Source organism: Hemitrygon akajei, chromosome 2 (genome assembly GCF_048418815.1).
Source record: "Hemitrygon akajei chromosome 2, sHemAka1.3, whole genome shotgun sequence".
NCBI classification, from domain to species: domain Eukaryota; kingdom Metazoa; phylum Chordata; class Chondrichthyes; order Myliobatiformes; family Dasyatidae; genus Hemitrygon; species Hemitrygon akajei.
In genome coordinates this window covers 111,840,041-111,859,236 of record NC_133125.1, presented here as the reverse complement: position 1 = coordinate 111,859,236, position 19,196 = coordinate 111,840,041, and the positions used below count along the sequence as shown (strand labels likewise).

At 44.7% G+C, this 19,196-nt stretch overlaps 1 protein-coding gene across 6 annotated transcripts in view; it reads left to right on the top strand.

Moving 5' to 3' along the window:
- The window catches only part of LOC140715301 (glypican-5-like), an 864,157-nt gene that overhangs the window by 6,817 nt on the left and 838,144 nt on the right, over nucleotides 1-19,196 (top strand). For all 6 annotated transcript variants that reach the window (XM_073027313.1, XM_073027280.1, XM_073027291.1 and 3 more), the window contains exon 2: nucleotides 18,853-19,014. In XM_073027313.1, the coding sequence (XP_072883414.1) occupies nucleotides 18,853-19,014 (162 nt within the window). The remainder of the gene's footprint in view (nucleotides 1-18,852; nucleotides 19,015-19,196) is intronic.

Genomic DNA, 19,196 nt, shown 5'->3' with positions numbered 1-19,196 from the left:
TGAACTCCTGACTTTGATTCTACCTCTTTGTGACCTTGCATATCACAGTCTACCTACACCTCACTTTCTCTGTACTGTAACACTTTATTCTGCATGTTGTTATTATTTTATCTTGTACTACCTCAATGCAGTGTTGTAATAAATTGATCTGTGCAGGAATGGTATGCAAGACAAGATTTGCTCTGTACATCAGTATTATCTGACAATAAAAAAACAACTAATTGTTCTTAAATGCTGATTTCATCTGTTTCATTTACTAGTTCTGGTAATTCTGGTAATTACAGCATATTAGTTGTCTATTTTAAGGCAAACTTTCTAGTCTATACTGTATACTTTATCTCAATGAAAGTTAAAGTTCAAAATAAATTTATTATCAAAGCACATATGTCACCATATACAACCTTAAGATTAATTTTCTTGTGAGTGTACTGAATAAATCTATAGAATTTTAACTACGGTTGGCCCTCCTTATCCGCAGGGGATTGGTTCCAGGACCCCCCGCGGATACCAAAAAACATGGATGCTCAAGTTCCTTATTTAACCTGACTCAGTGCAGGTGGACTTTACAACCCAGGGAGCTCTGAACTCGCCGCCTGCGGCTGCTGCTGAATCCACATTGTTTCTGTTCCATTGACGGAAAACGATCACGATTGAAAATAAAGTGGAAATAATAAAGCGATCAGAAAGAGGTGAATCGCCATTGGCCATCGGAAAAGTGTTAGGCTACAGTTGGTCAACGATCTAAACAATTTTAAAGGATAAAGTGAGAAAGGCCCTGCCCGATGAAAGCTATAATTATTACAAAGCAACACAGTGGTATAATTATTGAAATACATACATTTCTTGTTTTTTATATGCATAGAAAGGTAAAATATATACTATATACTAAGATAAACTTTTGACTAACTGACGCTAAATAATACCGGATGTACCTGTTCCGACTTGCATACAAATCCGACTTAAAGACTGCCTGTACTTTAAATTATCTCTAGGTTACTTATAGTACCTAATACCATGTAAATGCTAGTAAATCATTGTTATACTGTATTGTTTAGGGAATAATGACAAGAAACAAAGGTCTGTACATGTTCAAACGAGTGCTGGAGAGAAAACTTTTTTCGATCCAGATCCGCAGTAACCTACGCACATCCTCCTGTATACTTTAAATCATCTCTAGATTACTTATAATACCTAATACAATGTAAGTGCTATGTAAATAGTTGTTGTACGGTATTGTTTAGGGAATAATGACAAAAAAAAGTCTGTACATACTCAAACAACGAGTGCTAGAGAGAGAACTTCCGGGTTTTCCTGATCCGCGGTCAGTTGAATCCGCGAATGCGGAATCCGCGGATAAGGAGGGCTGACTGTATAATCAATAGAATCAATAAAAGACCAGAGTGCAGAAGACAACCAACTGTGCAGATACAAAAATGAGAAACAATAATATAAATAATAAATATTGAGAACATGAGATGAAGAGTCATTGAAAGTGAAATGTGGGAACATTTCAATAATGGGGCAAGTGAAGTTGAGTTCCCCTTTTGTTCAGGAGCCTGATGGTTGAGGGATAATAACCATTCCTGAACCTGGTGGTGCGAGTCCCGAGGCTTCTTCCATCGACTTTTTCTTGATCTTTCAATTAGCTATTTTTTCCCATCACTTTATTTTCTTACAGAAAACCACCCTGTTTACGAGTATTAATGATTATATTTCTTCAGCATTATTTTGTGGTTTGCAATGAAGCACGTGCACTTACAGTTGACCTTGAGCATTGTATGCAAAGATCTAGTAATACCTTACCGCATGGGTTTCACCTTTACAGATTTAAGTTCCAGCTGGTATTTGTTTCAAATAAATTAAATGCCAATAATTTAAACATTGAGAAAACATGCCATGTTGTTCATAAGATTGGTGGGTCATATTAATTTTCTTTTGTTAACGATGTACTAGGCTTTAGCTTTCGTTTGAAACATCCAAGGGCAGTCAGCAAATATGTTTTAGATGCTTCACAATTATGTCAGTAGCAGGCAAAGAATTTGAGATGATTACTGTACTGTCTATACTGTAAAGCACAAAGTAATAGTTGACTGCTGAAGAGCATTAATAAGGAAAATGTGGCAAAGTATGGGTCCTTTGGTGTAGAATTGAACCGTCCTTTGCACTGGCGGAAAACAGCAAGGGGGGAAAAAAAAGGAGCAGGCAGCTTGGCCCCTCAAGCCAGCTTCACCATTAAATGTGATCACGGCTGATCTTTTGCAGGCCTCATTTCAGTGCCTGATACCCATCGCCCTCCAGTCCCTGATCTTTGAAAGTTTATCCAACACCACTTAGAATACTTCCAGAGATCCCATAAACTCCCTTTAAGGTTGAGAATTTCAGAGATTCACTATTCTCTGCAAGAAGGAGTTTCTGTATCCCTTATTTCATGATTATAAATTTAATAAATGGGGCACTATTACAGCTTGGGGGGGTCAGAGTCTGGAATTCAATTCCTGGGGTGACTGTAAGGAGTTTGTACATAAACACAAAATACTCTGCAGATGCTGGGTCAAAGCGACATGAACAACATGCTGGAGGAACTCAGCAGGTCGGGCAGCATCTGTGGAAATGAGCAGTCAACATTTCGGGCTGAGACCCTTTGTCAAGACTGAAGAGGGAGAAGGTAGGGGGGAGGGTGGGAAGGAGAAGGCTGGTAGGTGCCAGGTGAAAAACCAGTAAGGGGAAAGATCAAGGGGTGGGGGAAGGGAAGCAGGGAGGGGATAGGCAGGAAAGGTGAAGAAGGAATGTAAGGGGAAAGCACTCTGGGTAGTAGAAGGAGGCGGAACCATGAGAGAGGTGATAGGCAGCTGGAGGAGGAGACAGAGTGAAATTGGGATGGGGGAAGTTGGGGAATTCAATGTTCATGCCAAGGGGCTGGAGACTACCCCGGGGGTATATGAAGTTTGTACATTCTCCCTGTGAGCACATACATTTCCTCTGGGTGCTCTGGTTTCCTCCCATAGTCCAGAGATACAGGTTAGTACGTTAATTGATCATTGTAAATTGTCATTGATTAGGCTAGGGTTAAATAGGTGGATTGCTGGGTGGCATGGCTCGTTTGACCAGGAGGGCCAGTTCCCAGCTCTATCTCTAAATGTAAAATAAAATCATTTTGAAACTATGCCCCCTTATTTGAAATTCACCTGCTAGTGAAAGCATCTTGATATCTACCATGTTATGCCCTCTTATGTTTTAAAAGGATTACTACTCATTCTTCTGAAGTCCAAGGAATACAGACCTAGCTTGTTTAGCCATATCTTGATAGATGAACCTCATCCCAGGAATTAGACAGGTGAATTTCTTTTGGACTGCCTTCAATGCTACTATATTTTGTATTGAATAAGGAAGCAGACTGTGTACAGTGGGCCAGGTATGGCATCACCAATATCCCATACAACTTCAATGCCTCTTGAGACATGGAAAATGAGACAGGATAGATATGAGGTTCCTTGTCTGGAGATGTTTAGTGTCCTTTTGTACAAAAAGAAGCTGTTTTATTTTCAGGATAGTAACAACATAGAATGGAGTGCAGTAATGTAGGAGCATAAACTTTGGAGAGCATTAAGTTTGGGTGTGTCTGCTTCAGTAGTTCATTCAGAAATGTGTGTTGGACAATAGATTTCTCCTTGAGCTTATTAAAATTATATTGAAATGTTTAGACCCATGGACGCAGCAACGGTGTTGGTTTTGCCTTCTATGCCAAAATCTTGTGATGTGAGTGAAACGGTAACTTCATCATGAAATCAACAGGCTCTTGTAGACTCAATGGATAGGAAAGTCTGCCATCACTGTCAGGGCTGACCAGCTTCTGCATTTTAACATTCCAGAGGCAGAAAGGCTACTGTGTGAAGTGGCCACATGGAGAATCCCTGAATTTGATTGACCTGAATGATCACCTGAAGGCATACGTGATAAGTTAATATTTATGCCATGGGTGGCAACGTGGGAGAAGAATGCAGGTCTCAAGCTTTGCCACTGACAGTGCATAATGAAGAGTGAAAGCTGGGAATTGGACAACCTGGTGCTTGGAGAATCTGAAAAGTTGAGGTTTTGGAAGAGCCAGGAACCTGAGGGGCACAAATTTATAGAGAGAATTGGGATGCCAGTCCATAGCTCATTGAAGATGAGCTGCAATACCACATAAGGTGGCCATGGTACTAGGACTGTCCTGTATGCTTGATTTCATAGATGGAGACTCTGAACATAAAAGTTGGAACATAATGTTGCAGTTGTTTAAAACTTTGTTTAGATCACTCTTTGAACATGGCATATCATCTTGGTCACCACCCTACACAAAAAAATTGGGGCAGCAATAGAGAGTGGAGAAGAGATTCATTAGAATCAAATTAATGTTACTATATTACATGATGTGAAATTTGTTGTTTTGCAGCAGCAGTACAGTGCGAAGGCACAATTACTATAAATTGCAAACATAGAATTGACTGGAGTTATTACTCAGAACTAGAAGCCCAGGAAAGTTTGTAGCTTAATGTGTAGTTGAGCCTGAGGTTAGTCTGGAAATGTTGTGGAATAGGATCAGAAGCTTTTTTGGGCGAGGGAGCCTATGCATGTAGGTGCTCATCACGACACCACGAAAGCAGCCTACCCACTAACTAACTCCTGAATGCCTTTTTGTTATCTGAGATTCTGCCAACAGCAGTGGTTTTATTTGTGAATGCATTGATGGTGTTTGAGCTGTGCTGAGTTACACGGTCATGAGGACGGAGAGAGTAGAGCAGTGGGCTGAGCACATATCCATTAGTGTATTGCTTCTCAGCAGGGAGGAGGTGTTGTAGATGGAAGTATAGAGGACCACGCTTAGAAGCTTGCTGAGGGGATGCCGATTTTTAATGCTGAGCTGTAATCAATAAACAACTTCTTGACATACATTTTGCTGTTTTCTTCATGCTCGGAAGTCGAGTGGAGAGCCAGTGAGATTGCATCACCTATAGTGCTGTTAAATTGCAGTGGGTCCAGGTCCTTCTTCAGGCAGAAATCTATTCTAGCTGTAACCAACCTTTCTGAGCACTTTGCTGCGGTAGAAGTGAGTGCTTCCAGTTGATTGTCATTCAGGCTGTTCGACCGAGTCTTCTTGGGCACCAGTATGATTGCTACCCTTCTGATGGGAACCTCAAACCACATAAACAAGAGGGTGAAAATGTCTTTGAACACTCCAGCCTGTTGGTCAGCACAGGGTCCAATACTTGGGCAGGTACACTGTCAGGAGGTTCACCCTTAAAGGATATTGTGACATTGCCTTCTGCGACAGAGATCACAGTGTTGCTAGATATTGTAGGGATTCACAGAGCTGTAGTGCTTTTCTCCCCTTCAAAGCATGCGTAAAAGACATTGTGCTAGCTGTAGTGAAGTCATGGCATGTAATCATTGCTACAGCAGTACATTCCTATGAGTCTTCAAGCAGGATCAGCCTTGAGGGAACGGCGGAGCAGACTCGATGGGCAGACTTGCCTAATTCTGCTCCCATGCCTTATGGTCTAAGGAGGGAGCTTATGGCTAATTGGACCCAAAATTGGCATGGTAATAGGAGGCAGAGTCTCGTGGTGGGGGTGTCGATTTTCTTTTTGAAATTCTGTGACCATTGGTGTATCACAACAATCGTACAAAGAACTATGATGTTTGTAATATATATTAGTGACTTGGATGTGAATGTCACAGGTATGATACGCAAGTTTCTAGACGATGAAGATCAACGGGAAAGTTGGTCGGAGAATTGGCAATCAGTATTTGATCCTGACAATGTGAAATCATCCATTTTGGGAATGTTGTCAAAGGTAGAATCATTAATATTGCTTTGAGGACCAGTGGTATAAGTCCATCGATCCCTGAAAGAGTCTACACATGCAGGTAAAATGATAAACTGATGAAATGCTTGTATTCATTAGGGTTGGCGTAGCCTATAAGAGCTGGGATGTCAGTCTGCAACTTCATAAAACATCGTTTAGGTCATAGTTAGAATATTTTATGCAATTTTGGCTGTTCTGGCTCTCACACTTTTGAGGGATATGATTGTACTGAAGAGGATGCAGAGGATGTTCAGCTGGAATCTGCCTGGATTGGAATATTTAATTTGTGAGAGACCAGATTGCCCTGGAGCAACTGTGTGGTGACCTGATGGTGATATATGAAATTATGAGTTGGATGAATAGTTTAAAAATATCTTTTTTCCCTAGATTGTTGTTTAAGCCAAGGGCAATTTTAAGGTGAGAGGTAGGAGGCTTAGATGGGATTTGAGGGGGAATATTTTTATTTAAGAGATAGCTTAGAATCTGGAATGTGCTCCGTGAAGAGCTGTTGAAGACAGATTCTCTTGTGAAATTCAAGGTGTACGTAAGTTGGCAAGACATGGAACAGTGCAGAGCTAATGTGGATGAATGGGGTCAGTGTAGATAGGTGCAAAGGGCAGCATGTAAATATTTGATTCAAGGGCCTGTTCTTTTTTCTGTGTAACCTGCTATTGCTCTAGTATTAAAATTGAAAATAGTTAAAAGAATAGAGCAACACCATTTAAAAACAGGAGAAAGAAAGTAGTTGGCAGAATTGGATGTTGAAACTGAACAAAAAATCTAATTGAAAAACTAAACATTGAGAGAGTTAAACAGTACGGAGGACTGTAGAGAGTGGAAAGATGTTAAGAAAAGACAGAATAATTTTATGGACAGTTATCTCAAATTACAACCAAATGAGAAACACCTCAAAGAACAAGGATCAGTGGTATTACCTTAAAGCAGCAAGTTGTTGAAAGACGGACTGGATTTCAGAGTTCAAAGTGCATTTATTATGGGGTTATTAAGTAATAAATGAGCTTTATCTCCTTGTAGCCAGCCACACAACAAAGAAGAACCATTTTAAAAAACACACTGTCAAACACCCAATGTGTGAGAAGAAGGAAAAAATCCTGCAAACAATAAAAAAAAGTAAACAGATAACAAACAATATGAACTGCAGGGTCCCCGAAAGTGAGTCCATTGCCACGGAGCCAGTTCAGCATTGCTGTCTGTCCAGGAGCCCAATGCTGCAGGCCTCAGCAACAGGGCCAGTTCAGCGCTGAGATGAGTGCCAATGGTTGATGTCCACAGCTGGAGAATCAGTTTAGCACTGAGGTGAATAAACCTCATGGAGTAGTGAGCAGAACACTAGTGTGTCCTTTGTCCTTGTCTTTGATGCCTTGATCTTTTTAATCTGGTTTGGTGCTCTGACTAAAATCAGTTCAACTTTTGCTCTAGGGCCTGTGTGATGCTGCTTCCATTTAGCCTCAAGCCAGCCCCAGCAATGGCAAATATTGGTTCGTTTCTCGCTCTCGGGCCTGGGCTCTGTTACTTCGATCGGGCCTCGATTCCACTCCAACAGTGACCGCTGCAGCCGTACCCGCATTCCCAGGAGTTCAGTTTCCTGAATCATTCAGCAGATGCTGGGTCATGCAGATGGTTAGAAAGCACAACTGCCAAAAGGAAATTATAGACTGTGGATTGCAGTGATCGTAGTCCAGGAAAAAAGTGAAATTAACAGTTTTGTTTACTGCGTGTAAAGCATCGTAGTATCTTACCTGGACATATTGTTACTTTCAGGAAGTGAGGTTGCCCTTGAGCAGTTTAAGATAGATCCCACTTGGGGGAAAAATAGAGAATTTTCAGAGTCTGATTTCAGTGATTCAGAAAGTGCATTTCCAAAGTTACAAAAGCATGGTTGACAATGTACAAGTAATCAGCCACTACTTTGAGTTAGGAGATTTTAAAGATGAGTATCTGTGCTTCAGGAAATTCTAGGGCAATCACCGACTGATTTAAAAGCAAGATAAAATGTAATAGACCTGGGTTTTCAGCAGTGTGATTTGGCTCAGGAGCATGTCAGTGTTTCAGAGTAGAAGCAAAAATTCACAGCTTTGGGGAAATGCAGTGATCTACCTGAGGAGAAATGCAAGCCACATCGCTAACTAGAAATAAGCTGATATTACTGAGATTACTATCCAGGGAGGACTGAAGAAAAACTTGGAAAAGAATCTTCTACATCTGCACAAAATCATGTATTATAGGCTGTTAGAGCTCCTCTCATTTGAGTTGCCTAGAATCTTGTATTGAGTTTATCAGTTCAGTTATAAAGAAGCGGTTGGATCAGTATTGGGATTTACTCACGGTCTAACGGGATGGATGTGCAATTCATAACTTCGTAAAAAGAGGTGGCACATTCAAGTTGAAGAGTTGCAGATTGTGAACTTTCAACTGTAGTCAAGGCACGAAGTAAATTAGAAACAAGAGAAAGAAATAAGGAATTGAGGGAAGTTGGAAGAGAAGATAGACTGATTACCATCAACCATATTTTTCACCATATATTGCTTGGTAAGTTGCATGTTTGGGAAAGTAGAAATAACAAGCTAAATTAAGATCCAGCAGTTTAATTCATAATGAGGTTACTGTGAATATGCTCTGCCCAGTCATGGTAGAAGTGGTGCAGAACTGAATACATCCACTGCTAGCTCTCTCTAATGTGGTGGTCACCAACCTTTTTAAGCCCAAGATCCCCTACCTCAGCCGTAGTAAAAGGCAAGATCGACCCCAGATCAATTAGTTACACGCATGCGTACCGGGGCAGAAAACACCGGAAGTAAAACCCTGCAACCCGGAAGTAGAAATAATGTAGAAACACCTGGGGTACCCACCCTTTTTTTGCACCGTGGACCGGTTTAATATTGATGATATTCTTGCGGACTGGGCGACGGGGGGCGGGAGTGTTAAACAGGACGGGAATACAGCGATACTCGAAGCAGGTTCCTAATGTCCAGTCTATTCTGCAATTTAGTTTTTGCGGCTCTCGGAACTTAGCTCCTGTCCCGTGCTGCTCACGTTTTTTCCACTGGAAAAAAAACTCTACGGGTTTGTCTTTCAGTGCGGGGTACTTGGACTCAGGGTACCAAAGCAGATTTGAGGGCTTCATTGCCTCATTAGACAGCCTCCGGGTCCAAGCTCCAGCCTCCCACCCGCCCGCCGCCATATGCTTTGGCCAGGTGCGGCTGGTCGTGGGTGGGGTAAGAGGACAAGGTGAGGGCCGGAGGTCCCCGTGCCGGGGTCACGGTGGTTGCAGTCCAGAGAGAGTGACTGACCAAGCGAGGAGTGCGACAGGGTGCGCGCCTGCCCCCCCTTGTAGGATCTATTGGGCGACAAAAGTTTATTTCAGTAGATCGCAGCAAGGTAGCTGCTCTGATACTTATGAAACGCTGAGCCCGAATCAGGTCATCTGCGAATATTTTAGCACTGGGTTCCCCACGAACATTTGGTGTGGTAAACAGGTTTAGAGGCAGCGCTCCAGGCCAGTAGCAACAGCACTTCCCGCTGGGTGTCGGAGGCCAACCAGTGATCCCTGGTGTCACTGTGGTTAGGCGACTGATGACCTTGCGTGGGTTCAAGTTCAACAGTGGGTGTGACAGGAAACAAGGAACGGTGCAGCTGACTCGTATCGTTTCCTCACAGCCCGGTGGTCGGGGACCACTGAAGTACACTGTGTAGTGCTGGGGAACTACACGCATGCGCACTGGGCAGAAAGAATGGAACTAAAACCCCGCAACCCGGAAACAATCTAACCGGAAACAGTATTTGTGTATTTATTTTTCTTTTTTTTTCGGGATTGATGCACCATCAATAACTCTCTCTGAGACGTGAGGCAAGATATCGGCTTTTATTGACTGGAAGAAAGAACAAGCAACAATTGACCACTATACTACATCCTGGAGACTGAGGGCAGGGCTCAGGCCTCAATCGCCTTTATACCGGGGTCTGTGGGAGGAGCTACAGGAGCAGTCAGCGGGGGGGGGGCGTTCACCACGTTCACCCCCCCTTTGTTTTAAAAGAGAGTCCCCATGGGGCGAAGTTTCTTACAAGTATATTTACAGGTTAAGTCTATCAGGTGGTCGATCTACGTAGCACCGGCTGTGATTGTACAGGTGCTGGTGGTGATTGCACCGGAGATGGTGGTTGTGCAGGTTCCGGCCTAACTGGAGGTGTCAGCCCACTAGGCGTCAGTGATCCCTCGTGTGTGCGAGGCGCCCAGTATATGTGCGTGCGAGATGCCCAGTATAGGAGTGTCGTGAGGAGTCTGTGTAGGGCTCGGTGTGCGCTGTGTCACCTCGGGTACAGGGTTCATAGTTACCGGGGAGTGTTCGGGGTAGTGGTCTGCTGCTCCTGCATTGCTCCTCATATGTTTCCGGAGCAGCACTGGCCCTGGGGATGTCAGCCAAGCTGGTAGGGTGGTCCCAGTGGCAGACTTCCTGGGAAAAGAGAATAGGCACTCATGAGGGGTGGCATTGGTGGACGTACATAACAGGGAGCGGATGGAGTGGAGTGCCTCAGGGAGGACCTCCTGCCATCGAGAGACCGGCAACCCTTTTGACTTAAGGGCTAAAAGTGTGGCCTTCCACACTGTGGCATTCTCCCTCTCCACCTGGCCATTCCCCCGGGGATTATAGCTCGTGGTCCTACTAGTAGCAATGCCCCTAGCCAGCAGGTACTGGCGCAGCTCGTCACTCATAAAGGAGGACCCTCTACCACTGTGGATATAGCAGGGATATCCAAACAGAGTGAAGAGCTGGCGCAGGGCTTTTATGACGGACGCGGTAGTGGTGGCAGGGGATGGCAAAGGGGAACCGTGAGTACTCGTCGATAATGTTGAGGAAGTAGACATTGCGGTCGGTGGAGGGAAGGGGGCCCTTAAAGTCAACACTCAGTCGCTCAAAGGGGTGGGTGGCCTTGATAAGTTGCGCCTTTTCAGGACAGTAGAAGTGCGGTTTGCACTCAGCGCAGACATGGCAGTCCCTGGTCATCGTCCTGATGTCCTCAAGGGAGTACGGCAGGTTCCGGGCTTTCATGAAATGGTAAAATCGGGTGACCCCCGGGTGGCAAAGATGTGTATGGAGGGCATATAGCTGGTCGAGCTGTGTGCTGGCACACGCTCCCCGGGATAGGGCATCAGGGGGCTCATTGAGCCTTCCAGGCCGGTACAGGATATCATAGTTGTAGGTGGAAAGTTCTATTCTTCACCTCAAAATTTTATCATTTTTGATTTTGCCCCGCTGTTGGTTGCTGAACATGAACGCAACTGAGCGCTGGTCGGTCAGCAAGGTGAACCTTTTGCCGGCGAGATAGTGCCTCCAGTGCCTAATAGCTTCCACTATGGCCTGGGCTTCTTTCTCCACCATGGAGTGCCGAATTTCAGGGCCTTGAAGGGTACAAGAAAAGAATGCTACTGGCCTGCCTGCCTGATTGAGGGTAGCAGCCAGTGCAAAATTGGAGGCGCCACTCTCTACTTGGAAGGGAATGGTCTCGTCCACCGCATGCATCGTTGCTTTGGCAATGTCCCCTTTAATGCAGCTGAAGGCCACGTGGGCCTCAGCAGAGAGGGGAAATGTGGTAGACTTGACCAGGGGGTGGGCCTTGTCTGCGTAACGGGGGACCCATTGGGCGTAATAGGAAAAGAAGCCCAGGCACCGTCTGAGGGCTTTGAGGGTGGTGGGAAGAGGGAGTTCTAACAGGGGGCGCATACGGTCGGGATCAGGGCCAATGACCCTGTTCTCCACGACATACCCAAGGATAGCGAGCTGGGTGGTTCCTAACACACCCTTGTCCCTGTTATAAGTAAGGTTCAGGGCTTTGGCCACTTGGAAAAATCGTTGGAGGTTGGCATTGTGATCCCACCAGTCGTGACCACAGATGGTGATATTATCCAGATAGGGAAATGTGGCCTTCAGTTGGTACTGGTCCACCATCTGGTCCATTTCCCTCTGGAAGACAGAGACACCATTTGTGACACCGAAGGGGACGCGCAGGAAGTGATAGAGCCTGCCGCCCGCCTCGAAGGTGGTGTAGGGGCGGTCCTCTGGGCGGATGGGGAGCTGGTGATAAGCGGATTTCAGATCTATTTGTCGAGTACACCTTGTACTGGGCTATCTGGTTGACCATATCCATGATGCGGGGTAGGGGGTACGCGTCAAGCTGCGTGAACCTATTGATGGTCTGGCTATAGTCCACAACCATCCTATTTTTCTGCCCAGTCCGAACAACGACCACCTGGGACCGCCATGGGCTTGTGCTCGGCTCAATGATCCCCTCCCCGAGCAGCCGCTGCACCTCTGAATGAATAAAGGCCCTGTCCCCCGCGCTGTACCTCCTGCTTTTAGTCGCCACTGGTTTACAGTCGGGGGTCAGGTTGGTGAACAGCAGTGGGGGAGGGATCTTGAGGGTGGAGAGGCTGCAAGTGGTGTCAGTAGCGCAGCTGTCGGCATGGTGCTGGGTGGGGGGGGGTGGTGTGTGTGTGTGTGTGTGTGTGTGTGTGTGTGTGTGTGTGTGTGTGTGTGTGTGTGTGTGTGTGTGTGTGTGTGTGTGTGTGTGTGTGTGTGTGTGTGTGTGTGTGTGTGTGTGTGTGTGTGGTCAGTAGCGGGGTATATGATGAAGTCCCACAAAACTGAGGATTCCTGACAGTGAGTGGTGGGAGGGTCCCGTCATATGCTATAGTCACACTTTTGAGATGGCTCTGGAAGTCCAGCCCCAATAGCACAGGCACGCACAGTTGAGGCATGACCAGTAGCGCAAAGTTCGATATTCTGTGCCCTGCACCACCAATGTCGCTACACAACCCACTCACATGTCTGTGGAATACGACCCAGAAGCCATGGTGACCCTCTGGCTTACCGGCCGTGTCACGAGTCCGCAGCGTTGCACCGTGTCCGGGTCAATAAAACTCTCAGTGCTGCCTGTATCAAACAGGCAGCTAGTCCTGTACCCCTCCACCAGGATGTCCATCATTGACCTTGCAAGCTGGTGTGGGGCGCTTTGGTGGAGGGTTACGGAGGCCAGAGTTAAACTGCCGTCTTGGTGCCTGGTAAGCACCGGTGGGTCGGGGGCGGGGCGTGTTGGCGCTGACAAAGATGGCCGCCCCCATCCGGGCAGGCAAGATGGCGGCCCCCATGCCTCACATGCAGCACTGCCCGACCCCGCTCATGGTTTAGACTTACAGACCTTGGCGAAATGGTCCTTCTTCCCGCAGCTGGAACAGGTCACTTCTCGGGCCGGGCAGTGTTTTCAGGGGTGCTTTTCGAGTCCGCAGAAATAACACTGCGTGGGCTTGCGACTGGCAGCAGCTGTGGTCGGGTTTGGGGAGTTTGTGGAATCACGACTGGCAGCGGCGTTGGCGAATTCGCTCGTGGGAACCGGCGGCAGCAGGGTATGAGGTGTCCATGGAACCAGTGGGCGATCGCGCGGCTGGACAGCGTCAGCGTTGTGCAGAGCAGCCTCCAGTGTGTCGGCCGTCTTGATCGCCGAGCGTAAGGTAAGATCGGCGTGTTCCAGCAGCCGCTGGTGCAAGTACACTGACCTGATCCCCGTAACGAAGGCGTCCCGTACCAGGAGCTCCGAATGCTGCTCTGCCATCAGACTTTTGCAGTCGCAAGTTCACACGAGTGTCTGTAGGGCTCGGAGAAACACAGCGCTCGACTCTCCAGCCCGCTGTCGCCGCGTCGCTAAGCGATGTCTTGCGTAGACGGTGTTCACCGGCCACAGGTACTGTCTTTTAAGGGCGTCCAGTGCCCCTTGGTAGGTCAGTAGGTCCCTGATGAGGGAGAATACTTTCGGACTTACTCTAGATAATAATATTTTGTACTTCGTGGCAGGCTTAGTCACTGGAATCTGTTCCAAGTATGATTGGAAGCATGCAAGCTAGAGTTCAAAGGCAAGAGCTGCTTCGGAATCTTGCGGATCAAGGTCTAATTTTTCAGGACGTAAAATGCTGTCCATGGTTTAAACTTCCAGTCAATAAAATTGATGCACCATCAATAACTCTCTGAGACGTGAGGCAAGATATCGGCTTTTATTGACTGGAAGAAAGAACAAGCAGCAATTGACCACCATTTTACATCCTGGAGACTGAGGGCAGGGCTCAGGCCTCAATCGCCTTTATACCAGGGTCTGTGGAAGGAGCCACGGTCAGTGGGAGGAGCCACAGGAGCAGTCAGCAGGTGGGGGGGGGGCGTGTCCAGACAGGTATATGTTGTTCACCACAGGGATCTACTGGGAAAGTCTCAAAGATCGACTAGTCGATCGTGATCGACGGGTTGGTGACCACTACTCTAATCTTGTTTGCTTTAGCGTTTGGTGAGGCTATCCTTTTAATGGAATTGCATGTAGCCAAGGATGTTGATGGGGCTGTCTGGGATACTGGCCGCTGGGAATAATTCTTTACCAAAATGTTTCTTGTATGGAAGAAGAACTTGGGCATATGTCTTCCAAAGCTTGTGCTTCATTTAAAGCTGAGTCATAGTACACAAAAAATGAAAAAATAAAGTATAGGAACAGGCATTTAGACCAATAATGTCTCTGCATACCTTGATGTGAAATTAAACTAATCCCATCTGCCTCCACGTGGTCTGCATTCTTCCATTCTGTGCCTGTTTATGTGCCTGTCTATACACCTCTTAAACATTGCTGTCATTATCTAATTCCACCTTCCCCTGGTACCAAGCACACTGTTTGTGGGGAAAACATACTTGCCTTGTAAATCTCCTTTAAACTTTCCCCTTGTTCAAGATGTCGCCAGTGGCCAATGCAACTTGTGGTGACGTCCTGCAGAGAGTTTGCGGAATTACTACATCTTTGAAATATACTTCTACCGCTGATCTGTGTGTGACTGGAGCCTGTAATTTACATTTTGATAATGTGTTTTTGTACAAACTGAGGAATCTGTCACTTCTGCTGTCTATGAGGGAATTCATTGTGGTTGAGAATGGAGTATGCGGCCTAATGGTGGAACGTGAACCCATTATTGGCTCCATTATTCACTGATCTCACCAGATAAAGTGTCGAACAAGATTGAAGTCGATGAAGAGGAGAGCGGAACGTGAGTGGGTGTTCAGCGCCATCTGCCTTCAGTGGACCAGTTTCCCTCTCACTTGCTGCCGTCAGAGGAAGATGCAAGCGTCTTGAGTCATGGGCAAGGTTTGAATGGCGTGTATTGGACTCATTTTTAGAGGACTCTGCAGTTCATATCATTATGTGTTTCTGGTTTCTGACTACACCTTATTTCATTGCTGTTTTGCGCGATTTTGATTAGGGCACTTTGACTGACTCTGCGGCCTGTAGTCAATGAATGACACACTGCTAAATTGAACTGAACTACGATGAATATTCCTAGACTGTTCCAAAGACTTTGCAGTTTGATGCTTAATATATACTGTGTATTAGTTGTTTTCTGCTTTTTGCACGATCTGTTTTCTTGCGCATTGGGTGTTTTCTTCGAATGGGTTTCATGTTGTTTCTTTGTTTCATGGCTGCCTGCAAGAATCAAAGTTCAGGGTTGTTTACTGCATACATAATTTGATAATAAATGTTCTATGAATCTTTGAGTCTTTCACGTTAAAGCTATTCTTTCTGGTATTTGCCATTTCAACCCTGGGGAGAAACATTTTGTTTAGCTACTGAATCTCTGCTCATAAAATTTTATATACTTAGATCAAGTCACTCCTCAGCTCTGTTCCCAAGAAAGCAGTCCAAGTTTATTCATCTTCTCCTTTTAGCTAATGCTGTCTGCTCCAGGTGAACTTCTGCACTGTCTCCAAAGACGCCACATCTTTCCTGTAATGCACCAGAACTGCACACAATACTCCTCATGTCATCTAATCAAAATTTTATACAGCTGCTATATGAGTTCTCGACTTTTATGCTCAACATTTTGACTGATGAAAGCGCGGTGTACTCTTCCTTTATCACTCTGTCTATTTGTGCCGCTACTTTCAGAGATCTGTAGAATTGTACCCGAAGATCCCTCTGCGCATCAGAGCTCTAAAGCCATTTGCTATCTACATACCTCTTTCATTTGACCCTTTGCACCCTCATCTGCCGTTTCTCTCCCCAAATTTCCAGCTGATCTTTATTCTGCCGCATCCTTTGACAGCCATCCTGACGATCTAAAGCTGCAATTTTTGTGTCGTCTGCAAACTTACTGGTCAGCCCATGTAAATAATTGTCCAAGTAATTTATAGTTGTCTTCAATAACAGAGGTCCCGTCACTCATCCCTGCAGAAGACCAGCTGTCACAGACCATTAGTCAGACTTAAGGCCAATTTATACTTATGTGTCGAATCTACCCTACGCTGTAGCCTGACGCGCACCTCCCTAAAAATGTAACTACGCATTGTGGCGACGCAGACCACAACAACTGTGATTGGTCCACTTGGTAGCATTGCATTTCCTCCTACACATGTCTGGTTGCTTCTGAACAATGAACCGAATCGTCAAATCTACCTGCCGACATCCGAAAATATTTGAAATGCAACTCCTCATCCATGTCTCTCAGTGGCCGGACAAGCACAGAAAATTCACCCTCCTTCCGCCTCAATCCGTTCAATGGCCGTACACACTATCTCCTTCGACATCCTCTCTCTTTTCTGCGTTGCAGTAATTTCAATAAAAGTAACTTGTTCAACATTTATGAACTCCAACATGATGCGCTCAGTCTCAGTCGCCATTGTTTGAAGTACACAAAGAAACTCAACACGAAGTAACTCAACACACAATGGCAGAGAAACCCCATCACCAACTAGCATTTTGGCGATGAATTGCAGAGCCACGCAGACACACCAACGCACAAGTATAAATACTCACAATGGCATAGGCCACTTATGTAGGCTATGGCGTAGAGCCTACGCAGAAGTATAAATCAGCCTTAACACCACTCCACCACTACCCTCTACGGGCAATTTAATTGACCAAGTCACCGTGGAACTTCTCAGTTTGATTCCTATTGTTGTCATACTTATTAGCGGTTTTTTAATGATAGTGCCAAGTGGGGTACCGGTGTAGGTTTGTTCAGTGTTGACCAGAATCTAGTCTGTACAACAATAAGAATACAGCAATCTCCACAACAGTTTGCTCCTACAGTAATGCTAGGAAGTTTGTGAACTCTGTAGGATTTTTTCTATTTCTGCATAAATAATGACCTAAAATGTGATCAGATCTTCACATAAGTCCTAAAACAAGATAAAGAGAATCCTATTAAATAAATAACACAAATATCATAATACTTGTTCATTTGTTTATTGAGGAAAATGATCCAATATTACATGTATTTGTTGGAAAAAGTATGTGAACCTTTGCTTTCAGTAACTGGTGTGACCCACTAGTATAGCAAGAACTTCAGCCAAACCTTCCCAGTAACTGTTGATCAGTCCTGCACATTGGCTTCAAAGAATTTTAGGCTATTCCTCCTTACAAACCTGCTTCAACTCTGGGATGTTGGTCGGCTTCCTTGCGTGAACTGCTTGCTTGAGCTCCTTCCACAGCATTTCTATAGGATTAAGGTCAGGACTTTGACTTGGCCATTACAAAACACAAATTTTCTTCCTTTTAAACCATTCTGTTGTTGATTTACTCTTGTCCTTTGGATCATTGTCTTGTTGCATTATCCAACTTCTGTTAAGCTTCAGGTGATAGACTGCTACACTGACCTTCTCTTGTAAAATACCTTGATACAATTTTGAGTTCACTGTTCCCTCAATGATTGCAAACTGTCCAGGCCCTGAGGTGGCAAAGCAGCCCCAAACTGTGATGTTCCTTCCACCATGCTTCACAGTTGGGACGAGGTTTTGGTGTTGGTGTGCAGTGCTTTTTCTCCTCCAAACATAGCAGTGTGCATGTCTACCAAGAAGCTCAACTTTTGTCTCATCTGTCCACAAAACATCACCAGAAGCGTTGGAGAACCTCCAGGTGCTCCTTTGCAAATTTCAGACATGCAGCAATGTTTTTCTGGAGAGCAGTGGTTACCTTCATGATGTCTTTCCATGAACACCGTTCTTGTTTAGTGTTTTTCTTATAGTGGGCACATGAACAGAGACTTTAGCAAGACTTTAACAGATTTCTGCACGTCTTTGCTGTTATTCTTGGATTCCTTTTCACCTCCTTCAGCAATGCACTTCGTGTTCTTGGTGTGACCTTCACAGGATGCCCCCTGCTAGGGAGAATAGCAACAGTACTGAGTTTCCTCCATTTGTAGACAAATTATCTTGCTGTGGACTGATGAACACTTAGGCCTTTAGAAATGCTTTTGTAGTCTTTTCCAGCTTCATGCATCTCTACAAATCTTTTAAGGTCCTCTGAAAGTCAGCTTGATTGAGGCATGGTGCACGTAAACAGATCTTTCTTGAGAAGAGCAGGCTCTGTCAGTAACATGACATTGTGCTTTTTTTTTTAAAAAAAGGGCAGGGCACTTCACAATATATACCTCCAATCTCATCTCATTGATTGGAACACCTGACTCCAAATAGCTTTTATAGGAGGCATCATACCAGAGGTTCCAATACTTCTTCCAACAATTACATGTAATATTGGATAATTTTTCTCAATTAATAAATAAACAAGTATAATATCTTCTGTGTTATTTATTGAACAGGGTTCTCTTTATTTAGTTTTAGGACTTGTATGAAAGATCTCATCACATTTTAGGTCATATTTATGTAGAAGTAGAGCAAATTCTACAGGGTTCACATTTTCTATCATCACTGTATGTCTTACAGTCTTTATAGAGGGATGAAAGTCAGCCATGATGGAACGACATTGCAGACTTGATGGGCCGACTGGCACACTTCTGATACTATATCTTGTCATCTTAAGGCTTAATAGATTCTACATTTTAAATGTAAAGAAAATAGATATAGAGATGCTTACTGTAGTTGCAGAGTTTATTGCCAGATAATTTTGCCTATGCAATGTTGCATTAATTATAGAGAAAATGTAATTTTATACTTTTCTATTTTGCCTATAGGGTCTGGTCTTCAGGTATGCACACTAAAGAACAAAACGTGTTGCACAAGAAAGATGGAAGATCGATACCAATCAGCTGCTCACCAAGATCTTCAACGTTTGCTTCGAACAACCAGCTCAGCTCTGAAATTTTTAATATCACAGAATGCAGCTGCTTTTCAAGGTAACCAATAATCTGGGTCAATTGAAGTCATTCAAGGGTTTATAATTTTGACTACACTCTTTATTATCTGCCAACACAACAATGTGTGCAGCCAGAGGTAATAACTGTATTACTGCAGAAAAATATGTGGAAATGAATTTGGATGATACTTCCGTGCAGCAATCAGTTTGGTTCACCCATAC